The following is a 21201-nucleotide window of genomic DNA, read 5'->3' as shown; positions in this document are numbered from 1 at the left end:
CTGGCAGTACATCGTGAATGAAGCAAGTGGCCATTCCCATAGCCTGAACTGCACGTCTGAACTGCATGATCTCTCCCTTTGGTGGTATTTTCCTTTAAGGAATGTGAATGTGATCATACCACAGTCATATGCTATAATCATTGAGTCCATATTTGTTTCTTTTTACATGACAATTCAGATTCGTGACCTAGGGTGTCCTATATCTGTTTGCCAGCAAAATTACCTCCTCATGATTGAAGTAACTACAACATAAGCCATTACGAGCCTCACAGAGCACAGAGAGTCACACGAGGCACACAGGTTATCAGTGGCAGTGGGGGAGATGAGTGTCCAGAATCCAGGTCAGCTCTATTATACCTGCTGTGACTGTTATCCCCCTCATAAGCCAAGAAGCACTCACAATTAAATAGCACCCACTCACCCAACCCCGCTCAGAAATTGGCAGGCATGTCACCTGCAGCTCTCCTCCCCTTGAACCAGTGCGACAGCAGGGATAGAGGAGGCAGAGACTCAGATGAAGGAGATGAAGAAGCACTTGGCTGTATTTCTTGGTCTTATTTCACTTTTCCACTTCTACCACTACTGAACTGGAACACAGCAACCCCTTATTTATAAGACAGTTTATTAAATGAATGTATAGCCCACATCAGTCTAGCAAGGATTCTACTGGCAAACCTTCCCATGGCCAAAAGAAAAACGAGCAGGAATTGACTGGGCATGTGCAGGCAATGGAGAGAGAGCAGAGGGGTGTAGAAGCGGAAAGGGGCTAGAAGCTTACTCCTGAGTTTCTTCCTCCTGCCTTCAAGTCTTTACTTCTTATGGCCAAAGACCCAGCTGTTTCACTGCCTGGAGAAGCACTTTTCTAACTGCTCGAGACAGCCAGAGATAGGGGAGGAGGGAAGAAGTGTCAGGTCTGACCCACAGACACTGACCCAGCAATGGATGAACAAATGCAGATGCACTCAGACACAAATAACCAGCGGAAGAGTGGGTCAGGGGTCTGGGCAGCTTACAGACACCCAGAGAAGGGTCTGGTCACGAGTTAGCAGCCATGACCCTGACTAGTCAGTGAAGTTCACGCTTATTTAGTACAGATTAAATGACAAATGTCTTGACCAAACACCGCTAATGGGTAATTAATTTTGCCAACTCCCTGAGTAGAGAGCAGTTCCTTGCACATAAGATCAAAGGTTGGCCCACCTGAGTAAACAAGCTATTTAGATAAACTCCTTTACATTCCTATGTATTAACACCATAAGCTTTTAAAGAATTCAGCTGCCTTTGGCCAAACCTTTTATTGAAGCTATGCAACCCCACCCCCCTGGCCTTCCAAGAAGGTTTGTGACTATTTCCTATAACTACCTTTATAATGTTTCCTCTAAAATTTTTCCCACCACCCTGACTCAACTCCCACAAAGAAGGATACTCTGGAAAGGGATGGCAGGGTGAACATTTAGAGCTAGAAGTCACTACTGTGCCAATGCTAAAGTTTCTGTCTCTAAACCTAAAAAAGTCAGTGCAATAGGGGCCTTAACGTTCTTATTTTGCTTGGTTTCCTCTCTTAGATAATGAGCAGATTAGCCCAGCTAGCAGAAAGAAAGAGGACGCGCTGTGCAGGAGTTAGCAGAATCTTGATTCTTGCTCTATGGTCAGTATTTGCACAGGAAGTGTTGGCGCTTGTCGCATTCGTTGCTGTTCCAAGTTAAAAAGTGTGTAAGAAAATAAACAGACATTTAAATCCATTTCGTTTTGTGCTGAGCTTGCCAGAGTTATCTGGACATTTTTTTGGAGTCACAGATAAGACGATTATGACAGTTGACTTAATGTGTCAACTTGACTAGGCTATGGTGTATAGTTGTTTGATTGCTGTGAAGGTGTTTTTTAGATGTGATTAACATTTAGAACTCAGTAGACTGAGTAAAGCGGATGACCCTCCATCACGTGGCTGGGCCTCCTCCAATTAACCTAAGGCCTTAACAGAAAAGACCGGTCTCCCAAAGAGGAAGAAATTCTGCCTCCAGACCATCTCTGGACTCAAAACCACACATTAACTCCTGCAAGAATTTCCAGGTTGCTGGCCTGCCCTGTGGATTTCAGACTTGACAGCCCCCACAATTGCATGAGCCAATTCCTCAGAGTAAATCTCTGTCTCTCTATATATACATTCAATTACTTCTGTTTCCTTGGAGAAACTTAATACAGATACTAACTTTGCCAGTGAGAGAAAAACACTTTAAATGTCATACACCATGGCAAAAGCTCCACTCCAGCACTGCTTTTGAGGGAAGGCAGGGGTTGACATGAATCAAATGAGAATGAGGGGCTCTTGTGTTTAAGCAGGATGCAGTGAGGACCTGAGGGTAGCCTTTCCTCAAGTCCACAGCTGAGGCTCTAAGAAGCTCCTGTTCCATGTTCAATGAACTGAAAGCTTCTAAAGCCAGCCACATCCCAACAGGCCATCTGCTTATGAAAAAAGGCTGAGCGCAAGGCGGAGGTGGCATTTTGAAGGACTGAAGTATTTTTGAGGTGAGATCCGACTATTTCCCTCCCAGAAACCAAGCTCCACGGCGTCACTTGACATCCTCGGGTGTCTGCAGCAGAGTGAAGAGTTGTTTCCTGGCTGGGTGTCTGCTTGGGCCCTGACCTGCAGATCTGGCACTGTTCCCAGTGTGTGTTGGATGGGTGAGAGCCCTGGGGAGAGGAGGGGGTGAGGTGTGCCCCTCCCACTCCTTGTTCTTGGGAGGCACAGAGAATGGGGCCTGCTCATGCCTGCCTCCATAGGGCTCGGCACAGTGACCACAGAGTGTAAATGACACGGGGCCTGCAAGCTTGTGAGTATTTTCACGGTGTGGGGCAAAACGAATACAACACAAGGCCATGGGCCAGGAGCCAGGTTGGGGAGTCTGCCTGCATAGGGTGCTGCTTGAGACTGACTCTCTTATTAGTGGGTTTTTTTGAAGTTGCCCCCAATGAGCCTGTGGATAAGCTAGAACGGCAGCTTCAGACAATTAAGCACAACACAGCTCACCACAGTCACTACGCAAGAGAGGTTACTGTTTAACTCTGCTCCTCCCTCCTCACCAGAGGCGGGGTGCAAGGAAGGGTGAGTGAGAGACTGTCCTGCATTCCCTCTCCTCCAGGCCACAGGAGCTGCGAGCCCAGCTTGCACGTGATAAGCATGCTACAGGTATTCGGATGATTAGGGCGATTATGTTCTCCTTTTCCTAAGGAGGCATTTGAGGCACAGAGAAGTCAGAGATGTGCACAGGGTCACACAGCTTGGTTGGGAGGAGCTGGGATTCTACACTGGGCATTCAGAATGCAGAACCCATGCTCTTCACCACAATGGATACTGAATATACAATTTCTTTTCAAATTGCAAAACCCCAGTTATCATGATTAAACGTCTCCAAGTGGACCAGCAAAAAGTCAGGAAACAGTGCAAGCTGCAATTTTCCAGAGTCACAGAACACATTTTGACATAAAGGGGAGAGTCAGAAAGGGTAAGAGAGGGACACACATAGTACAATGCTCTGGAGTTCTTTCTAAAGAGATATAAAAAAGGAACAAGCCCTGTCACAGAGAGAGAACAGGAATGTGTGCGTGGCTGTGTATTGAGGCATTAATATTCTACATTTTGAATTAAAAAAAATTAGAAGCTGAGTGGGGCGCAAAATCCATTACATTGATGTGGCCGAGGGGGATGTGCTTTTAAATTCTACCTTCCACCAGTTCTTCTCAAATCCTTGCTTCATTCCTTGTGCTTTTCTGCCTTGAGAGCCTGCGTTCTGAGAGCCAGGAACTGGGTGAGTAACCATGGGAGAGGAAGGGACCCAAAGATATGCCGTTCTCAGAGAGCTTCAGGCTTCTGGTTCCCATCCATGTAACACAGGCAGCTTCGCTCCTGAGCCTTGCTGATGTGATCACTGACTCACAGGGAAAGGACTTTTGTTTGGGAACTTTGTCCAGTGGGAATGTCAGAATCTGGGGAATGAAAGGGATTTACGGAGGCATCTGGTCTACTGCTCCCAGAAGCAGGTCCAGCCACCTGCCCCAGAGATTCTGATACTGTAAGTCTGAAAAGGTAATCGCTGATATCGGTATTTTTACAACGTTCCTCATTTGATTCTTTTGTGACATGGAGGCTCTCTGCTAACACTTTCAAAGTGTCAACTGCAATAAAAACAACCACGTCCACATTTGCTTGGCTAACTTCAGTGACAGATTTCTCACTGCTTCCTGGGGTAGCTCATTCTGTGTTTGAACAGTGTAACGGTTCAAATGTTTTCCTTGATCTGAGTAAAAATCCAGTTGTTGGTAGCCTCTACGTATTGGTTTGAGTTGTGTTCTTTCCAGCTGAGCCCACTTCGGCTGTGCTCTCACTGGTCTGTGACAGTCCCTCTCTGACTGTTTAACTCTGAGGGTTTTCCTCAGAGTGTGTCTCCTCATGTCTGCCCGTCGCCCCATGCTGTTAGAAAGTTTTCTTACTCTCTTTTTCCTTCTTATACGTTAATTCCTCAGACAACAGTAAACTGCCCCTATGTCCTGCTGGGGGTGGCCAAGTCCCTCCCTACCCCAGCCCAATAGCTGAGACCTCAGCCCAGGCCTATCCCAGGCCGACTTCTTGGCTGGCAGGGAGTCCTGGTGTCCCTATGATGGCCTAGTAGACCCACTGGAATGACCTTTGGCATTGAGTATTCTTGAACATTCTGTGCTCTTCTATAGCTAAAGTTTTCCACATTACTAACTAATCATGTTTCTCATCAGGGGGTGCATTTGCCCCCTACAGGAGAAACTGCAAGTTTTGGTTGTCACGACCTGGGAGGAGGAGTGCTCCTGGCCCCTACTGAGTAGAGACCAGGGATGCTGCTCAAGCTTCTGCAGTGTACAGGATAGCCCACAACCAAGGAGTGTCCAGCCCAAGACGTCACCAGTACGATGGCTGAACAGCCTAACTCACGAGCATAAAGGCAAAGAATGAAAGCAGGCTGGGAGAAGGAAGAGGCTCCTGTGAGTGTGTGCAGACTGCACTGAGCTTCTGCGGACAGGATTCAGGGAAACAGACAGGAGGGAAGAACTCAGGCAAAGACCAGCTTTCCAGGGCTCATGGCAAACTCTCGTTTTAAAGAAGCCAGAAGAGATTTATCTGTTTCTACCACATATACTTACTCCCTGTGGTCTGGGTTTCCCAAAATGAGATATATAACCCCCCTCACGGTATAGAATATGTTTTTTTTTTTTAAAGTGGGGTTTCACCATGATGGCCAGGCTGGTCTTGAACTCCAGACCTCAGGTGATCCACCCACCTTGGCTTCCCAAAGTGCTATGATTACAGACATGAGCCACCGCGCCCAGCCAGAATATGATTTTAAAATAAGTGTATTTCAGAAAAAAAAATGAGTGGATTTAAAGGAAATATTGAGTAAATAACAGAACAGCTGGTACGCCGATATGGCAAAGACTTAAAGGGGTCACAAAGGACTCAAGGTTGGTGACCAGTGTCTGTGGACAGGCCACTGCCCTGCTGGAGAAGAGTTGCTGGTATGGAATGGGGACAGTGGGGGTCCCCTGCATCCATTTTCGCGCTTACCAGATAAAGGGCAGAAGCTGTGTGTTGGGAAGCGGTGAGGGGTGGTGCGTTAGAACTTACTGTTGCTGGGGCCCATCTCAGCACAGTGCTTGTTCCCACCCACGGACTTGGCAGACCAGGATCTGTACAGATACGTGGCCCCGTCAATCCACTGCCATCGCTGCCTCTGAAACAACAGGAGGTGGAGAAGCGCACAGCTCAGAATGCGCCGGTCACAGCCAAGGAAGGCCCCGCAAGCCCCTTTAAAATGTGGTTTTCATTGCAAACATTGGGAAAGTACAGAAATGCTTAAAGAAGGAAAAATAGAAAGTCATTCCACTCAACCACTAATAGAAAAATATTACCAACATTACTGCAAAAAATAGAAATAGATGTAAGTATTTATTCTGTCTGAAGGACGGGGTCCTGATTGAAAGCAATGTGAATACGTAAAAAGGTAAGATTTCTGATTGTCAAATAAATGATATTAAAAATGAAATAACTGTATAAAATACTTGTAACAACTATGGCAGAGGATTATTAGTTTTGCTGTAATATAATGTTCAAAAAGAGAAAGAGCCATATTTATAGAGCAATACTAAAAGGTAAACACATATTCATGAAAGAGTGTGAATGAATGTGTCGTATCTTCAGCAGGTTTATTAAGCAGGAATTGTGGGGGTTCCCACTTTATGTCCCCTATGCTTGTTTGAGTCAACTAAAGACGCCCCAACAAGAATCTCTGAACTGAAGACCCCATATCTAGATCTCACCAACCAGCTGCTCCTTACAGAGACCTCTCATGCCATTTCTTACGATAAGACATTGATGAAAAGAACAGAGTTACAGTGAAAAACATCAAGGATAACATGAAAAACATTACAGCATCTAAAAGAAAGGCTAGCCAAAAGCTTTCAACTTTAACTCAAGATCCAATGGAGATTTGATTAATCTGTCTTGTAACAGGTCTGTGTACACACACACACACACACACACACACACACCACACACACACTTTTTAGGTCTAGAAAGCTGGTAATTTTGTGTTCTATGATTCAGGAGGACCTTAATTAGACAAAGGTCTATACAATGGAGTCATTTAGATCACATCCTCCACTGAGGGTCAGAACCGGGCCCCTGACCTTGAGGACTTGGTCTTGGTCAGTTGGAGGCATATCTGGAGAAGATCCACCGCTGTGCCCTTGTTATAGGCCGAGAGGTCATTCCCCAAAAACAGGATGCCAGCCTGGCTTTTCCAAGAGGGCCTTTGTGGCCAAGTCTGAGGCTTACCTTCTGTGGGTCGTGCAGGCCAATCCATACGGGCTGGCTTCTCTGATAGCCGCTTATGTACTCTGCTATGGTGCTGGCTTCCTTTAAATTCAGGATAGATGCCAGGTGGGCTCCGTTTCCGTAAGACTGACACTCGAGCTACACGCAAGGAGAAATCCGGTTAATGATGCCTGGATGTTTAAAGCCCAGCCCTCTCAGAACGCTAGTGTGCCAAGCAGGAGGGACTCACACAGCTCCCACTTCCTCCGCACATCGTGCTCTAAACCCCACAAAAGACCTCCTGCCACCCTGGGGGAAAACACAACTGCCCTGCCACAGCGTTCGGTCTCAGAGGAAGAGGCAGTACAGAGATTTAGGGTCCAAGGACATGCCTGGGGCCCCGGTCTTGCCTCTCAGTGGTGTATGTGACCTTGACAAGTCACTTCACCTCTCTGAGGCTTAGTTTCTTCATCTGGAAAATAATTACTGCTACCTAGGACCTGTCATGATGACTAAACGTATTATAATACTCCATTTCAACAAATCTAAGGAACGGCTGATTGTACAATGTGCCATTATTTTATGCCCCGTGAAGAAAGAAAACAAAATCACTGTCAATGAATCTACGGTACACTGTGACGCAGTGTGTTTGTAGCACACACCTGATTTCAGAGGCGTCAGAATGTGAACACAATGTGCATCAAGAACAGACGATATGGCAACGCTCTTTGCGGGGCGCCTCTCATACACCAGGCACCTCATGGGCACTATCCCATTCAGTCCTAACCGAAGCCTAAGGAGGTGGGGCCCACCTTTTGTTTACGGATGCAGAGACGGAGGATCAGGAAAGGGCAACTGGACACAGGAAAAGAGCCCAGCTCTGCCTAATTCCTGAGCCTGGAGTCTGTCTATGCTAGATTACTGTTACCCTATGTTACATAAGAATAACACATTGTAAACTGTAAACAGAGGTTTGTAACTTATTTTGACTTGCTACTGAATAAGTATGGATCAATTGCCTAAACATGTGAGGTGGTCCTCCAGAGGAGTGGAGACTGCTCCCTGCACTGGTGTAGAATCCCTGCTGACTGAAGATGAATGTGACCACCCCATTGCCTTTCCTCAACAGTAGCCATGCCACCAAATCTGGTTGGATTTGGGGCTATCTTCTGCACTAGACGCAGATATGTAACTGTCTGCTCTGTTGCAACTTATAAAACTTTCATCTCTAATCCCCAGTCTGTTTTACTCCTGTATGTCAGCAGATCGATCCCAAATTCTTCCTTCTTCCTTTGCAAAAGTGCTACCTTCTTCCATATCCAAGGGCATGCAATCTGAATGTTTCTTGTGGGTGAATAAATGGGAATCACTCACTCTTTTAAGGACTGTATGGAACACATGATATGATAAATTCTTGTTCTGTAACCAGAAACCTATTATTCAGTTAAACAAGGCAAATGTTTATATATGTGGGTGTGTGATTCTCAACTTTATTTTATTCTCTTCTGGGGTTGTGTTACATGACAAGAAACTGAATTAATTCAATAAAATTATAGTTTGGTTTGCTTAGGTTTTTCACCGCTCCCATTCTTGCTTTTACTAATTTACCCAAGATTAGATCTGATTACCATTTAATAATAATTTAGTCCTCACACTTGCAAACCACTTACAATACCAGCAAGCTTCTATTGCTGTAATTCTGTTTAATTCTCAGGTCTGTGAGACATGCCAGACAGATGACCAGACTGCATTTATTGAGTGCCTACTTAGTACCAGCCACAAAAGATCCTTGTGTCAGAAGGGGAAACAGGCTTGGAATATGTATGTGATGGCCCCCCTCCCAGTCCACACAGTTGGTAGCTCTGGAGCTGCAACTAGAACTCAGGCCTCTGCCTCTCAAGATCAAGTTCAGATGTCCACGTGCTTCTCACGTTGCCTCCATCAGCTTCCAGGCGTCTCAAGAGCCAAGAACAGCAGCAACCCTGGCGAGGAATCAGGGAGCCGCACAACCCACGTTGGGTGGGAGGGGTCCCCTTTGGGCTCGCCATCCCAGCACCCTCTCTGCAGCTTGGTCCTGTTAAATCTGTTAAGGTTCAGTGTCAATCCTGGGCACTGTTCTTTCTTGAGATCCTAAATTAGCATCTACCATGTGATTTATGCAAGCTGTTTTAATGAATCCTCCTGACAAGTCCATAAGGTAAAAAGTATTATCCCACTTTCCACTAGGGAAACAGGTAAACGGAGGCACCTAAAGAGTGGCAGAGTTTGATTTAAACTAGGGTTTCTACTACCCATGGTTCCCAGACATCTTCCTTTTTGTTCTCTTTGTTTTTACAGAGAAAGTCTATTCCTCTCCACAAGCTCATTTTCTTTCCAGGGACAGAGTCTGGGAAACTCTTTCTTTGCTGTTTCACTCTCCTTTCTATACAATTATTCAGGACTCAGCTCAGACTTCGCTGGGGTTGCTGTGTCAGTTACCCTCAGTGTAAACTTGGAAAGTCGTTTATACTCACGCTGCATTTCAGTAGCTGGCATCTGGTCGGTGCTTCATTCTTTTGTTTGTTTTCTGTTTTTCATTGTCAAGTTATATATAGGGATTCTAAGACCACATGGGCCCAGATCACGCCAAACGTACCCACGCGGCTCCCCCAGTTAATCACAATTCACAGAGACAGCAGCACCGACTCCCCACACGCGGCTGAGATAACTCACTCTGATTGCCTATTTGATTATCCCTAAAACCTTCAGTGAAATAAAACGGACATGTCTGTGGACTGTGTGGAGCAGTGGAAAAGTTTCCACATTTGCTTGGGCTGTTTTGCCTTCTGTCAGCGGCTCCCAGGAGTCTGCTCCACGTGCGTGTACACACCTCTCTTTCTGGTAAATGTCAGAATGCAGAAACAGGAGCTCAGTTATCCTTTCAGTGAGTTTCTCCTTTGATTGACATATTTCTGTCTCCTTTACTGACAGTGAGCTCGCTGAGGGTAGGGGCTGTTTCCTATGCATCCATATATGCTTGTAGCCCATCTAGAGTCTGGCATACAACGCCTGCTTCAGCAATGCTTACAGAACTGAATGAGTTGAACACAAAGCCCTCTTCTCTCCATTTCACCACCCAACGGGCTTCTCTTCAGAGTGCTCAGGAAGAGCCCTGGATCCCGAATCAAATGAGATCTGGGGCTCCGGCTGGTCCCTTGCTCTAGAAAGGCCAGGCCAAGCAGGCTGCTGATTTCTTACCTCGGCATCAGACCAGCTCCTCAGCTTCCGGAAGTAACCATAGCAGTTGGCCCTGTGGTAAAACCATCCAGTAGCACAGCTGGGTCTCATGATGATATCTGCACATAAACAAAAATCGATTTCACGTTATGATCACAAAAACAATCAATTCCCAGACTTGATACAGCCTGCAATCAGGAACCCTTTGAATGGAAAGAGTTCCCTCACGAAGATCACTGCTACACTGCCAAAAATGTGTAAAGTTTACCCTTCTTCTGGCTTTTTCCAAATTGACCTGCGACCTGTGGCTGTTTACCAGTGTGACTCTGTTTCTATGATTACTGGACACTGCTTCTGAACTGACACTAATTCCAAGACAATGTCACTGCAGTCCTCCAGTCAGAGCAGGAATTATGGAAGTCATGTGATCAATGAAGTTTTAGCTTGATCTGTCTCACAGTGGGTCCAGTGAGCCCAGGGGGTCCCCCAAACCCATGCTGTGGTTATTTCCCCAACTTTGGAATGCATCATTGGAATAGACAAACATACATAATTGGAAAAGATAGACACACATAACTGGAATAGATTCTCAGCATCTCGCAGAGTCTTGTGTTAGTAGTGAGGGTCAAACAACTATAATTTAAGGCATCACAAGAGTGGATGAGGGACATAAATTGGTAGTTTGGGGCGTTACAAGGAGGGAGAAGTCATTTTGGCCTGGGAGACAAGGGACCGGTCACCTGGCAACTTGATTGGAACTTGAGTGTAGGTGGGCCATGTGTCAGTACTGGGGAAGGGAACATTTTAGGAAAGGAGGCAGGAATGTGAAGGCATGCATAGAAACACACGCACTTAAGTCTGCCTTAAGTACAGGGTGTCTGTCAGACGACTGCAGCAGAAATAGGAAAGAGCCAGAGCCTGGAGGCAACGGAAGCATGATTCAGGGAGGCACACGCTTTTCCTGCTAGTCAACTGGTGAATGGGCCGTGTCACTGAATGTGAAGGTTATAAAGAAGGGGAGATGGCTGGATGTACAGAGGCACCAGGTGATCCAGGGGACGTCAAGCTAGCAAGTGTAGGTTCTGTGACCACATGGCTACCCTGGGACACCATGATGGCTGCAGAAGTGTTTCCTTCCCTAAGAGACGTCCATAGACCGCAGCTGTCATGACCGCATTTTCTCTCTCCTCATTCAAATGATACTATTGTCACGTGTTTGCCCTGCTCTTCTGTTTTATTTCAGCCCCTGCCTATCAATCTCCCAGGGCTCCCCATTGCTTTCAGATGAGCTCTCTGCTGGTCTGGCATGTGGGAGACTGTATGACCTGGTTGTGCACCCCTGTCCAGACACATCCTTCCATGCCACAGTCCCAGCTCCGTCTTGGAACACGATGCTCTGTGTAGCTTTAGACCCCTTCCACGTGCTATTCCTGGTACCTATGAATAATGGATAATGACTAACCCAGCTGAGGTAAGGCAGGAAACGTTTCAACGCATAGGTCAAATATACTATGAATAAACAGCAAAGACATTCATGTATTTAAATGCTTCATCTTCTACTACATTCAGAAATATGAACATAATTATATGATAAATAAAAAGCAGCCTTTATGCCATTGCTGTTACTACTAGTGCCACTGTGACCAGCTTCTGCAGATAAGGTGCCTGATCCATCATCTCTCCGTTCGTTCTGTCTTTGTGCTCTCTGTCTCCATCTCTGTCTCTTTGTCTCTGTGTGTCTCTCCTTGTCTATGACTCTGTTTGCTGCTGTCATTCTTTTTCCTCCCCCTCCTCCTTCCTCATTTTTCTCTCTCTCTCCCCTCCCCCTTCTGCCCCTCACCCTGCAAGATGCTTTCTTGGTGCCAGGCACCGTGTTAAGTGTTTTACCCATATTGTATTTTTATCATAATCGCTTGAGGAGGTAAGGAAACAGATTTAGGGTGGTCATCTGCCCAAGGTCACACAGTAAGAAGGAAAAGCTGCTTTGCAGATTCAGCTCCTTATAACTTAAAAATCTATGTTACTGCCACCAACCCTCCCAGCCTTTATAAATATGAAAGAATGAAAAATTAGAAACTTAGCAACAGAACTAATTAGCTGGACTGCCTTGATTATTTTGTCAGGGGGAAAAGAAATTTTTATACTTCAAGTAAAAATGGATCTTCTTAAAAGAAAGCTGGCCATTGATTAGCAGAGGGCAGATAATGACATGGGCGTGAATTTCGGAAAGGGACAGCTGGAAAATATGCCTTCCAACTTAATACCGGTGAGACTGTCCTGAAAGCAGTGACAAAGAGGAGCCCAAATCTCTGGCCTTGGGCCTGAGGACAAAGACCCATGACATCACACCCTGTGCTTTTGGTTTGCTCTCATGCACTCTGGAGCAACTCCCCTTGGCAGCCTGTGAGCAAACACGTTAGGACAGACAGAACATCCACCACCATGGGTTTTGTTTCCCCTGGATCCAAGCCGTGAAAGCAGAGGGCCTAGAAATGTCACACGCAGAGGACTTGGAGGGTCAGCATGAAGGAGACCCATGGCCATACACGAGCCCAGACAGCCAAGCTCTCTTTCTGTTTCTCTCCTTTCGCTGTCTCTCTTTGTGTTTCTCTGAGCGTCTCTCTCTGAGCGTCTCTGTTCAGTTGTCTCTGTTTGTGCATCTGTCTCTGACTTTCTGTGTATCTGTCCGTTCTCTCCCCGTCCTTGTACTCTGTTTCCGTCTCTGTCTCTTTTGTCTCTGTGCCTGTGTGGGTCCCTCCTTGCCTACGACCATCTGTTCTCTGCCTCTCATTCTTTTCCTCCCCCTCCTCCCTCCTCACTTCATCTCTCTCCTCTCCCCGTCTGCCCTGCACCCTGCAATGCTGCTGCGATGGCCGTGAGCCCCCTGGTGGAGACATTTCAGCTCCTCGGTCTGCCACTAACCGCCACTCTGCTGCGCTGTGGCTCTGCCTTCGGCTGCTCTACTCCCAGCGCCCAGGCTGGAGGGCAACAGCACCATCTCGTCTCACTGCAGCCTCGACTTCGTGGACTTAGGTGATCCTCCCACCTCAGCCTCAGGAGTAGCGGGGACTACAGGTAAGCACCACTATGCCCAGCTAGTTTTCGGTACTTTTTATTTTTTATTTTTTTTTATTTTTAGTAGAGACAGGAGTTTGGCCATGTTGCCTAGGCTGGTCTTGAACTTCTGGGCTCAAGTGAACTGCCCACCTCGGCCTCCCAAAGTTCTGGGATTACAGGCGTGAGCCACCACAGCCGGCCTTACGCCACACATTTATTGAGCATTTACTATGCACCTGGTCCAGGTCCAGGCCGTTTACACACATTCTAATCGTCTTCATAATAACGCTGTCATTTTTCCTACGTTCCAGATGAAGAAACAAAGACAGAAAGAAAGTGTCATGTCTCAGGATCCCACAGAAAGTAAATGATAAAGGCAAGATTTGATCCGAGAGGGAGAGTCCAACTCGAAGTCTTAGTCATCTTAGTAACAGTGCTCATGTCATCGCTTTAAATCCTGTATGGGTCAAGCACATTCGTTGAGATTATTTTGTTTAAGCACCAGAGCCTCCCTGAGACATCCTGTGTGGATGACCATCTCCATTGTACAGAGAAGGGAAATTCCTCAGAGGAGTGAGTAACCTGCTGAGGTTAACCAGATGCGGGGTGCAGTGGAAACTTGGAGAGAGGCCAATGTTTCCATGGTGGCCTGAGAACCTTGACCCCACCTCACACGGTGCTCCATCCCCTCGTCTCTGCACATTCTAGCATCTTGCCTGGACCACTCTAATCCTCTTTGTACTCCATCACTTATTGCATGTGTGACCTTAGGAATGTCATTTAGTCCCTTTTAGCTTTACTTTTCGTGACTGTACAGTGGGATCAACAATTATGCCTTCACACAGTTGTCGGGAGGATTAAGACAATTCATGTACAGTGATCAGCACAGAGCCCAGTGTAGAGGAATTGTTCAATAAACACTAGCTAGTTAAAACTTGAAGCTATTAAACCCATTATCATTATTATGTAATATTTTTGAAAATATAAGCCAGATGAAGTTTTTTACTGCCCATAAATGATGAAGCCGTATGTCTCCCCTCGTTGAATCACTGGCATGGATTGCTTCAGGGGAAGGGCAGCTATCAGGACAAAGAAATCACTGTGGAAGCAATCAGAGTTTAATGTTCGCCACAAGGTTTTGCTGAGAGAGAAAATTAATTTCTAAATCCCCTCTATTTCTCTTAAGTATCGCAGTGCAAAAAACATTTAGGATATATCATAAGGGAGGCTCCCCCAAGATATTAAGAATAAGTAGAAAGTCCTTCTAGAGCTGGAAGAAAGAGCTACCCGGAAAAGAGAAATTGAAGGAGCTGTGGTGAATATCGTGTCTGTATCTCCCCCTCCCGAGAGAAGCCAGAAAGGTTAGTGAGATCCCAGGGATGGGAAGAGGGTTGTATCATATTCCCCAGGACATAGCTTGGGCAGATTTCAAGTTACATGGAGGAAGCCTGAGGTTGCAGGGAACCACCTGGCCACTTAGAAATGACCACATAAGGCAGTTCTGTAAGAGGGGCTCAAGAGTGGCCCCCCAGAGACTTGCACTTTCTTGCATGGCTGAGTTCCACAGGTCCTGAGCAACCTGAGATAGTTGAGTGAACTGGTGTAGGGTTGAAGGCAAAGAGCCATGGAGGACATATTAAGGATAAGCTATGATCAGGACCACAGACTTCAGCTATAGGGGCCAACATGATGCCTGGAGGACCTTGCTTTTCTTCATATGTCCTTCCAAATCATCCTACCCTTGGCTGAGGACATTCCTCAGGAGGAGCAGTGCTAAGTTACAGACAGCACTGGACCCCTCTGGAAGCCCTCTTCTCAACAGAGGAGACACTCAAGCATGGATTCTTCCCTCACTCTTACATGTCCAATGCCCAGCAAGGCCACATGGGACTGTGAAAAGCACTAAAATCCAAGCATCAGTTAGTCTTACTGTGTGACGTTGGGCAAATCTCTACCTTTCTCTGGACTTCATTTTCCTTGTAAATAGAAGGAAGGCATTACACCAGATGAATTCACATTTCACTGCTTTCTATTCCTGGTATTCTGTGACATTGTTTCTTTTTTTTTTTTTTTTCCATAGGTCTTTAGGGAACAGGTGGTGTTTGGTTACATGAGTAAGCTCTTTAGTGGTGATTTAAGAGATTTTCGTGCATCCATCGCCGGAGCATAGTATATACTGAACCCAATTCGTGGTCATTTATCCCTCACCCCCTTCCCACTCTTTTCCCTAAGCCCCCCAAAGTCCCAACATCTAGTCTTTTAGGACCAGCTTCAGTGTTGCTTTCCCTCAGAAACCTCCTGCCCATCCTCCTCTCCTCACTAATGTACCATATTGTCTGCTCCTCCCCTGGCTTCAGCTCACGAATGAAATGACACTGAGTGGCCCTCTTCATGTGTGACTCTACATTGTGTCATCTCAACCTGACTATAAAATCCTTCCGAAGAGGGGCAGCGTATTTTTCATCCAAAATGCTCCACTGCCAAACCAAGCTTAGTACATAGATTCTATATAAATGCTTGCTGTATGAATTAGAAACTCAATTTCACTAAATGCCCCTGACTTTTCAGATCATTTATAACCATGTGAAATTCCAGACATGTCCTGTGGTAGAATTTGCTGTCAAAAGACATTGTTATTTTGGCCTTTTGTTTTCTGTCTCCCAGTCAGCTTACCCACCCATAGCTGAAAGTCTTCCAATCCCAGAATAACTTAATTTTTCTCACAACCCTTGGTTTGGATCTTGTCAGAGGGGTTTAGAAAGTGTCAGTTTCACCCACTATTTTTACATATCCATTAACATCTCCAGGAAAACTTCTAGTTTAGCCTGAGCCCTTCAGGCTAAACTAGAAGTTTTCCTGTGACATTGCTTCTTATATCATTCATACAGTGTTCCTCCCCTGCTTTCTCTGTTGGTGGATTCGACAGCATTACTACTCACTTTGTTACCATGTTACTCTGCACTTGATGTGTGGTCTGTAAGTGTGTAACAGCCATCTCTCCAACTAGATTGCAGGTCCCCTGCAAACTGGAATCCCTAATAATGCTCAAATGATAAACCAGTGCATAAGCTTTGGGGAATTCTAATCATCTTCATAATAACCCTGTCATAATACCCTTCATGATAACCCTGGGGAATTCTAATTATGGCTATGACTTATTGACAGTCTATTAGGCATCAAGGGTTTTAAACACATTATCTCTGCCCTTCACAATAAATTTGCAAAATTAATATTATAAGTTACACTTAACCAATGATTTAAGTATGGCTTACAACCATAGAGAATTGGGTTTTGTTGGATTTTCGAGTCCTTGAATTTTTGAGTACCTATCTTCGTTTTTTATCTCTATGTTTTAAAATATTTTTCCTACAGGGCCTTAATGTTTTTGTGGGCGAATGGATGGCTGTCCCACGTGGGCTGAGTGAACACTGGCCATGGCTCAGCTCTAGCTAAGTGATGGGTACTCACCACTCAGGACTCCCGCGTTGGGCAGGCAGCTCAGTAGTAGGAGCAGCCTCATGCTTCTAGAAGTCATATTCTTCCTTCCCTAAGGATGTGGCTACTGCAAGGATCTCAGAGTTCTTACTGGCACGTCTTTGAAACTCCTGGGTTTTCCTTGATCTGCAAATCTGAACACATTTGCACAGGTGAGTGGGACCCAGGTATCTAAATGCTAACTCACACATGGAGGAAAAGAATACAGTATTTTCCTGATGAAATCCAGACTTTAAAGGAATCTCAAGTTAGATGTACAGGTTAGAAAATTTTAAGAGATTTTGTTCTCACTTTCAAGACCTCCTGGGCCAGTGCCAGAGATCTGACTATAGCAGGCTGAACGGTTTCATAGTCTGAATGCAAGCAATTTATAAACCACTGAGCACTCACCCCTGATAGGTTCAGGAGAGCCAGTAGAGGGTGCCCAAGGCAAGTTTCCTCATGGCTAAGGCAGTGATGGGCTTTCTGTCATCAAGAAAATCCAATAAATGGTGTTGGGAATACTGTCTAACAATGTGCAGAAAGCAGAAACTGGGCCCCTTCCTGTCACCTTACACTAAAATTAACTCCAGGTGGATTAAAGATTTAAATATAAAACCTAACACCATAAAAACACTAGAAGAAAACATAGGCAAAACCATTCAGGACATAGGCATAGGGAAGGACTTCATGACCAAAACACCGAAAGCAATGGCAACAAAAGCCAAGATAGACAAATGGGATCTCATTAAACTCCAGAGCTTCTGTAGAGCAAAAGAAACAATCATAAAGGCAAACCTGCAACCAACAGAATGGGAAAAAATTCTTACATATCAGACAAAGGGCTAATATCCGGAATCTACAAAGAACTAAAACAGATTTACAAGAAAAAAACAAACAAGCCCATTCAAAAGTGGGTGAAGGATATGAACAGACACTTTACAAAAGAAGACATACATGAGGCCAACGAACATATGAAACAATGCTCATCATCAATGGTCATTAGAGAAATGCAAATCAAAACCACATTGAGATACCATCTCACTCCAGTTAGAATGGCGATCATTAAAAAATCTGGAGACAACACATGCTGGAGAGGATGTGGAGAAATAGGAACACTCTTACACAGTTGGTGGGAGTGTAAATTAGTTCAATCATTGTGGAATAGAGTGTGGCGATTTCTCAAGGATCTAGAAATAGAAATTCCATTTGACCCAGCAGTCCCATTACTGGGTATATACCCAAAGAACTATAAATCATTCTACTATAAAGACACGCGCACAAGTATGTTTTTTGCAGCCCTGTGTACAATAGCAAAGACCTGGAACCAACCCAAATGCCCATCAATGATAGACTGGACAAAGAAAATGTGGTACATATACACCATGGAATACTATGCAGCCATAAAAAACGATGAATTTGTGTCCTTTGTAGGGATTTGGATGAATCTGGAAGCCATTATTCTCAGCAAACTGACACAAGAACAGAAAACCAAACACCACATGTTCTCACTCATAGGTGGGTGTTGAACAATGAGAACATGTAGACTCAGGGAGAGGAACATCACACACTGGGGGCAGTTGGGGGGGTAGGGGAGAGAGTGGGGGGGGGGGGGGGGGGGGAGGGTGGGGAGCGATAACATGGGGAAAAATGCTTGAAATGCTATACACCTAAAGTAAAATAAAATAAAATAAAAAAGAAAATCCAATAGAGTGGTTCTGACACTGAATTTTTAAATGTTCGAATTAAACATGAGCACAGTGTTGAATACCCACCTTTGACAAATGAGAAAACCTAAGGTCAGTAAGTATGAAGTCATTCGTTCATGGACACCAGCTACAAGCAGATCTGACTCCATCAGCACTCTTTCCTTTACACTTAGTCGACATCATTTTTTAAAAATAAATGGCTTTATTTTTCCCCCATTAGCAAACGACACACGAGCTATTAGCAAATCAATGCAAAACCAGAAAATAAGTAGTAAATCCCATCTCCAGGACATAGATAATTTGGTGAGTAGCCTACAGACTTCCTTCCATGCACCTCTTTCTGTGTACAATTTTATACAAATAAGATCATATAGTCCATAACCTGGTTTCGTTTCTCAGAAACAGATTGATTGTAATATATTTTCTTGCACTCACATAACTTTAATGCATTTTTTATTTTTCTTTTGTGTAAATTCTCATATACAGCGTTGTGGCATCACACAACATGCACATTTTAATTAATAGAACACTAAAATAATTGGTTCCCTAAGCTCCCAGTGAATGCTTAATTTTGCCAAAATTTTGGCTAACTTTGGTATATTAAAGAAGAAGCTTGGTGTTTTAAAATTTGTTATAATTACTAATGAAGTTGAACATCTTTTTATACAATAATTTGCTTTTTGTATTTGGTGAATTTTCAGTTTACAGTTTTGCACATTTTTCTATTTTATTGTTTTTTTCCAATTTGTGAGATCCTTTTTGTATGTTTATTGTCTTTCACATGTTACTAGCAGTATTAGTCAGTTTGTATTTTTCCCTTATTTTAATTTCTTGCCATTCTGAAATTTTCATAATTAATATATTTATTTTTATGTTTTTAAAATAATTTTTAAATTAATATTAAAAGACTGGCCATTACTGTCACATAAGGCATAAGGTTAAAGTGTTTATCAATGTTTCCTCCTATTTTTATTTGTCTGGGCTTTGTTTTAGTATAAGCATGAAATTGAGTTCTGGATTTCCCTCCCAAATAATTCTTAAACTGAGTAATTCATTGAATTCACATTTAATTATACTTTATGATTAAAAAGTCAAGGTGCACAATCTAACTCTCAAATAATGGATTGCTTAAGAGAATGACGTAAATGATGACTTTTCTGGAAAATTGATTCTGAGGTCCATAGGAACACTTTAAGGAAGGGTAACCAAGAAGGAGACAAAGGTTGAAGAGTGTGGATGTGACCTTCTCCACCCCTTACCTCTTTTTAAATCATTGTGTAAACTTTGCACTTTGCCAAACTTTCCTTCCAAAGGTAATAGTGTATTTTCAATGTCCTGAAACCTTTTTAAAACACAGAATTTCTCTGTCAAGATGACCATTCTGGGCGAAGGGAGAGGCAGCATCTGTTTTACTAATCTGTGAATAATTTTGTTTTTTTGATGTTGTTGTTTGCCAGGCTAGTCTCGAACTCCCGACCTCAAGTGATCTGCCCGCCTACGCCTCTCAAAGTGCTGGGATTACAGGTGTGAGCCACTGCACCCGGCCTTAATCTGAGAATAATTTTTAGTGAGCTGATATTCATCAAATGCCTATGTGTCATCTTCATAAATAAGCTGAACTGTAGGTCTCATAAACGCATGTTACAGATGAAGACACTGACACTCGTGATTGAGTAACTTTTCTGAAGTTTCCCAGCTACCAGACTACAGAGCCAAGGTTTAACTTGACAGTTTAACCCCAAAGCCAATGCTCTTTACAGTAGGGGAAGAAAAGAAGGTAAATAATTTAAATCAAATGACACAACAACAGAAAGCCTGACAAGCCTCTCTAGAGATGTGATTTGTCATTTCTGGCCTGGTTCATAGCTGACAGGGAAAAAAGGATGTTTGAAGAAAGACCCCCATCATCAATTGCAAGGATGATACCTGTTTTGCAGCCAAGACTCTGAGGACCCCGCCTTCTTCAACGTCTCCAGTGGTCCCAGCCAAACTTTCCCAAGCTCTTATATCTTCTTGCCTCAGGAATTAATAATCTTTACTTTAATCATAAAGCCATTATCTGAGAAAAATAATCCATTCATAAAAGCCTTATCTACAGTGAAAATAATGAATCATCAGAGAGATGGTTTGTGAATGTGCGTAAGATGTGCTTTGACTAGCCAGGAGAAGAACCTCTCCCTGTGTGCAAACAGAATCTTTTCTTTACATCCTGTTAGTAAAGCTGACAAGATCCTGTAATCTGTTATAAGCCCACCTTCCTCTCCCCTTTTGTTATTTTTTCTTGGCTCTCTTTTTATCCCTTGGTATTGTGGATTTCCTTTATTTCTCTCTTATTTCTAGAAGGATTCTCTGTCAGGATCAGGCACAGGTTATGACCCATGCGGTGTGACTTGATGCCCACACACAGATTTTCCTTCCTAAAGCACCGACTCCTCTCACCCAGCATGCATCAGTTTCCTCAGATATCTACTATTTGAGCTTCTTCTGTGAAAAAAGGGCGATCATGTCAAAATAGCTTACGTCAACAGAATGTGTTACAATAAAGTGTTTTCACTCAAGTCATCAAATAAGATGCTAACACAAGCCTTGTGAGCAGCATAGGACAGACATCCCCATTACACACTCAAGAAACCCAACGTTAAGAGAGATTAGAAGCCTTCCGAGGTTCACAACGCTGGTCAGCAGTGGAGGACCTGGACGCTGAACCTAGGCCTTCTAACTCCAAATTTAGCTGTTTGCTGAAACACAGTCCTACTGAAAAATAGGCTATTTGAAAAGAGTAACAAGATTTTTTTTTCCCCGTATAGATGGCAAAGGATTAGGTTGTAGGTGCCAGAGATGACTCAGCTTCAAACTACAGATTTAAGCCTGTAAAGGACCTTTATGTCTGGAAATTTTGAGTCTGGG

At 44.2% G+C, this 21201-nt stretch overlaps 1 protein-coding gene across 1 annotated transcript; it reads right to left on the bottom strand.

The window, feature by feature from the left end:
• Positions 1-475: 475 nt before the first annotated feature.
• Positions 476-20404, bottom strand: REG4 (regenerating family member 4). Its single transcript, XM_032271996.1, has 6 exons — positions 20221-20404; positions 16580-16740; positions 10076-10173; positions 6860-6997; positions 5651-5756; positions 476-1711 (listed from the first exon to the last, which is right to left on the bottom strand). Exons 2-6 carry the CDS (start codon positions 16644-16646, stop codon positions 1650-1652), a joined length of 471 nt encoding a protein of 156 aa, XP_032127887.1. The 5' UTR covers positions 16647-16740; positions 20221-20404; the 3' UTR covers positions 476-1649.
• Positions 20405-21201: the final 797 nt, after the last annotated feature.

This window comes from Sapajus apella, unplaced genomic scaffold (assembly GCF_009761245.1).
Source record: "Sapajus apella isolate SASKATOON/1434 unplaced genomic scaffold, GSC_monkey_1.0 scaffold271, whole genome shotgun sequence".
Classification (NCBI taxonomy): Eukaryota; Metazoa; Chordata; class Mammalia; order Primates; family Cebidae; genus Sapajus; species Sapajus apella.
The sequence above is the reverse complement of the archived record's forward strand: the minus strand, read 5'-3'. Positions and strand labels throughout refer to the sequence as shown.

Excerpts from the sequence above, each read along its gene's own strand:
- REG4 (XM_032271996.1), bottom strand. The coding sequence starts at position 16,646 with ATGACTTCTAGAAGCATGAGGCTGCTCCTACTACTGAGCTGCCTGCCC. Across the intron at positions 10,174-16,579 it reads CAACGCGGGAGTCCTGAGTG|ATATCATCATGAGACCCAGC; the intron begins GTGAGTACCCAT and ends GTTTATGTGCAG. Across the intron at positions 1,712-5,650 it reads TGAGATGGGCCCCAGCAACA|ACTTTTTAACTTGGAACAGC; the intron begins GTAAGTTCTAAC and ends ATTTTCTTACAC.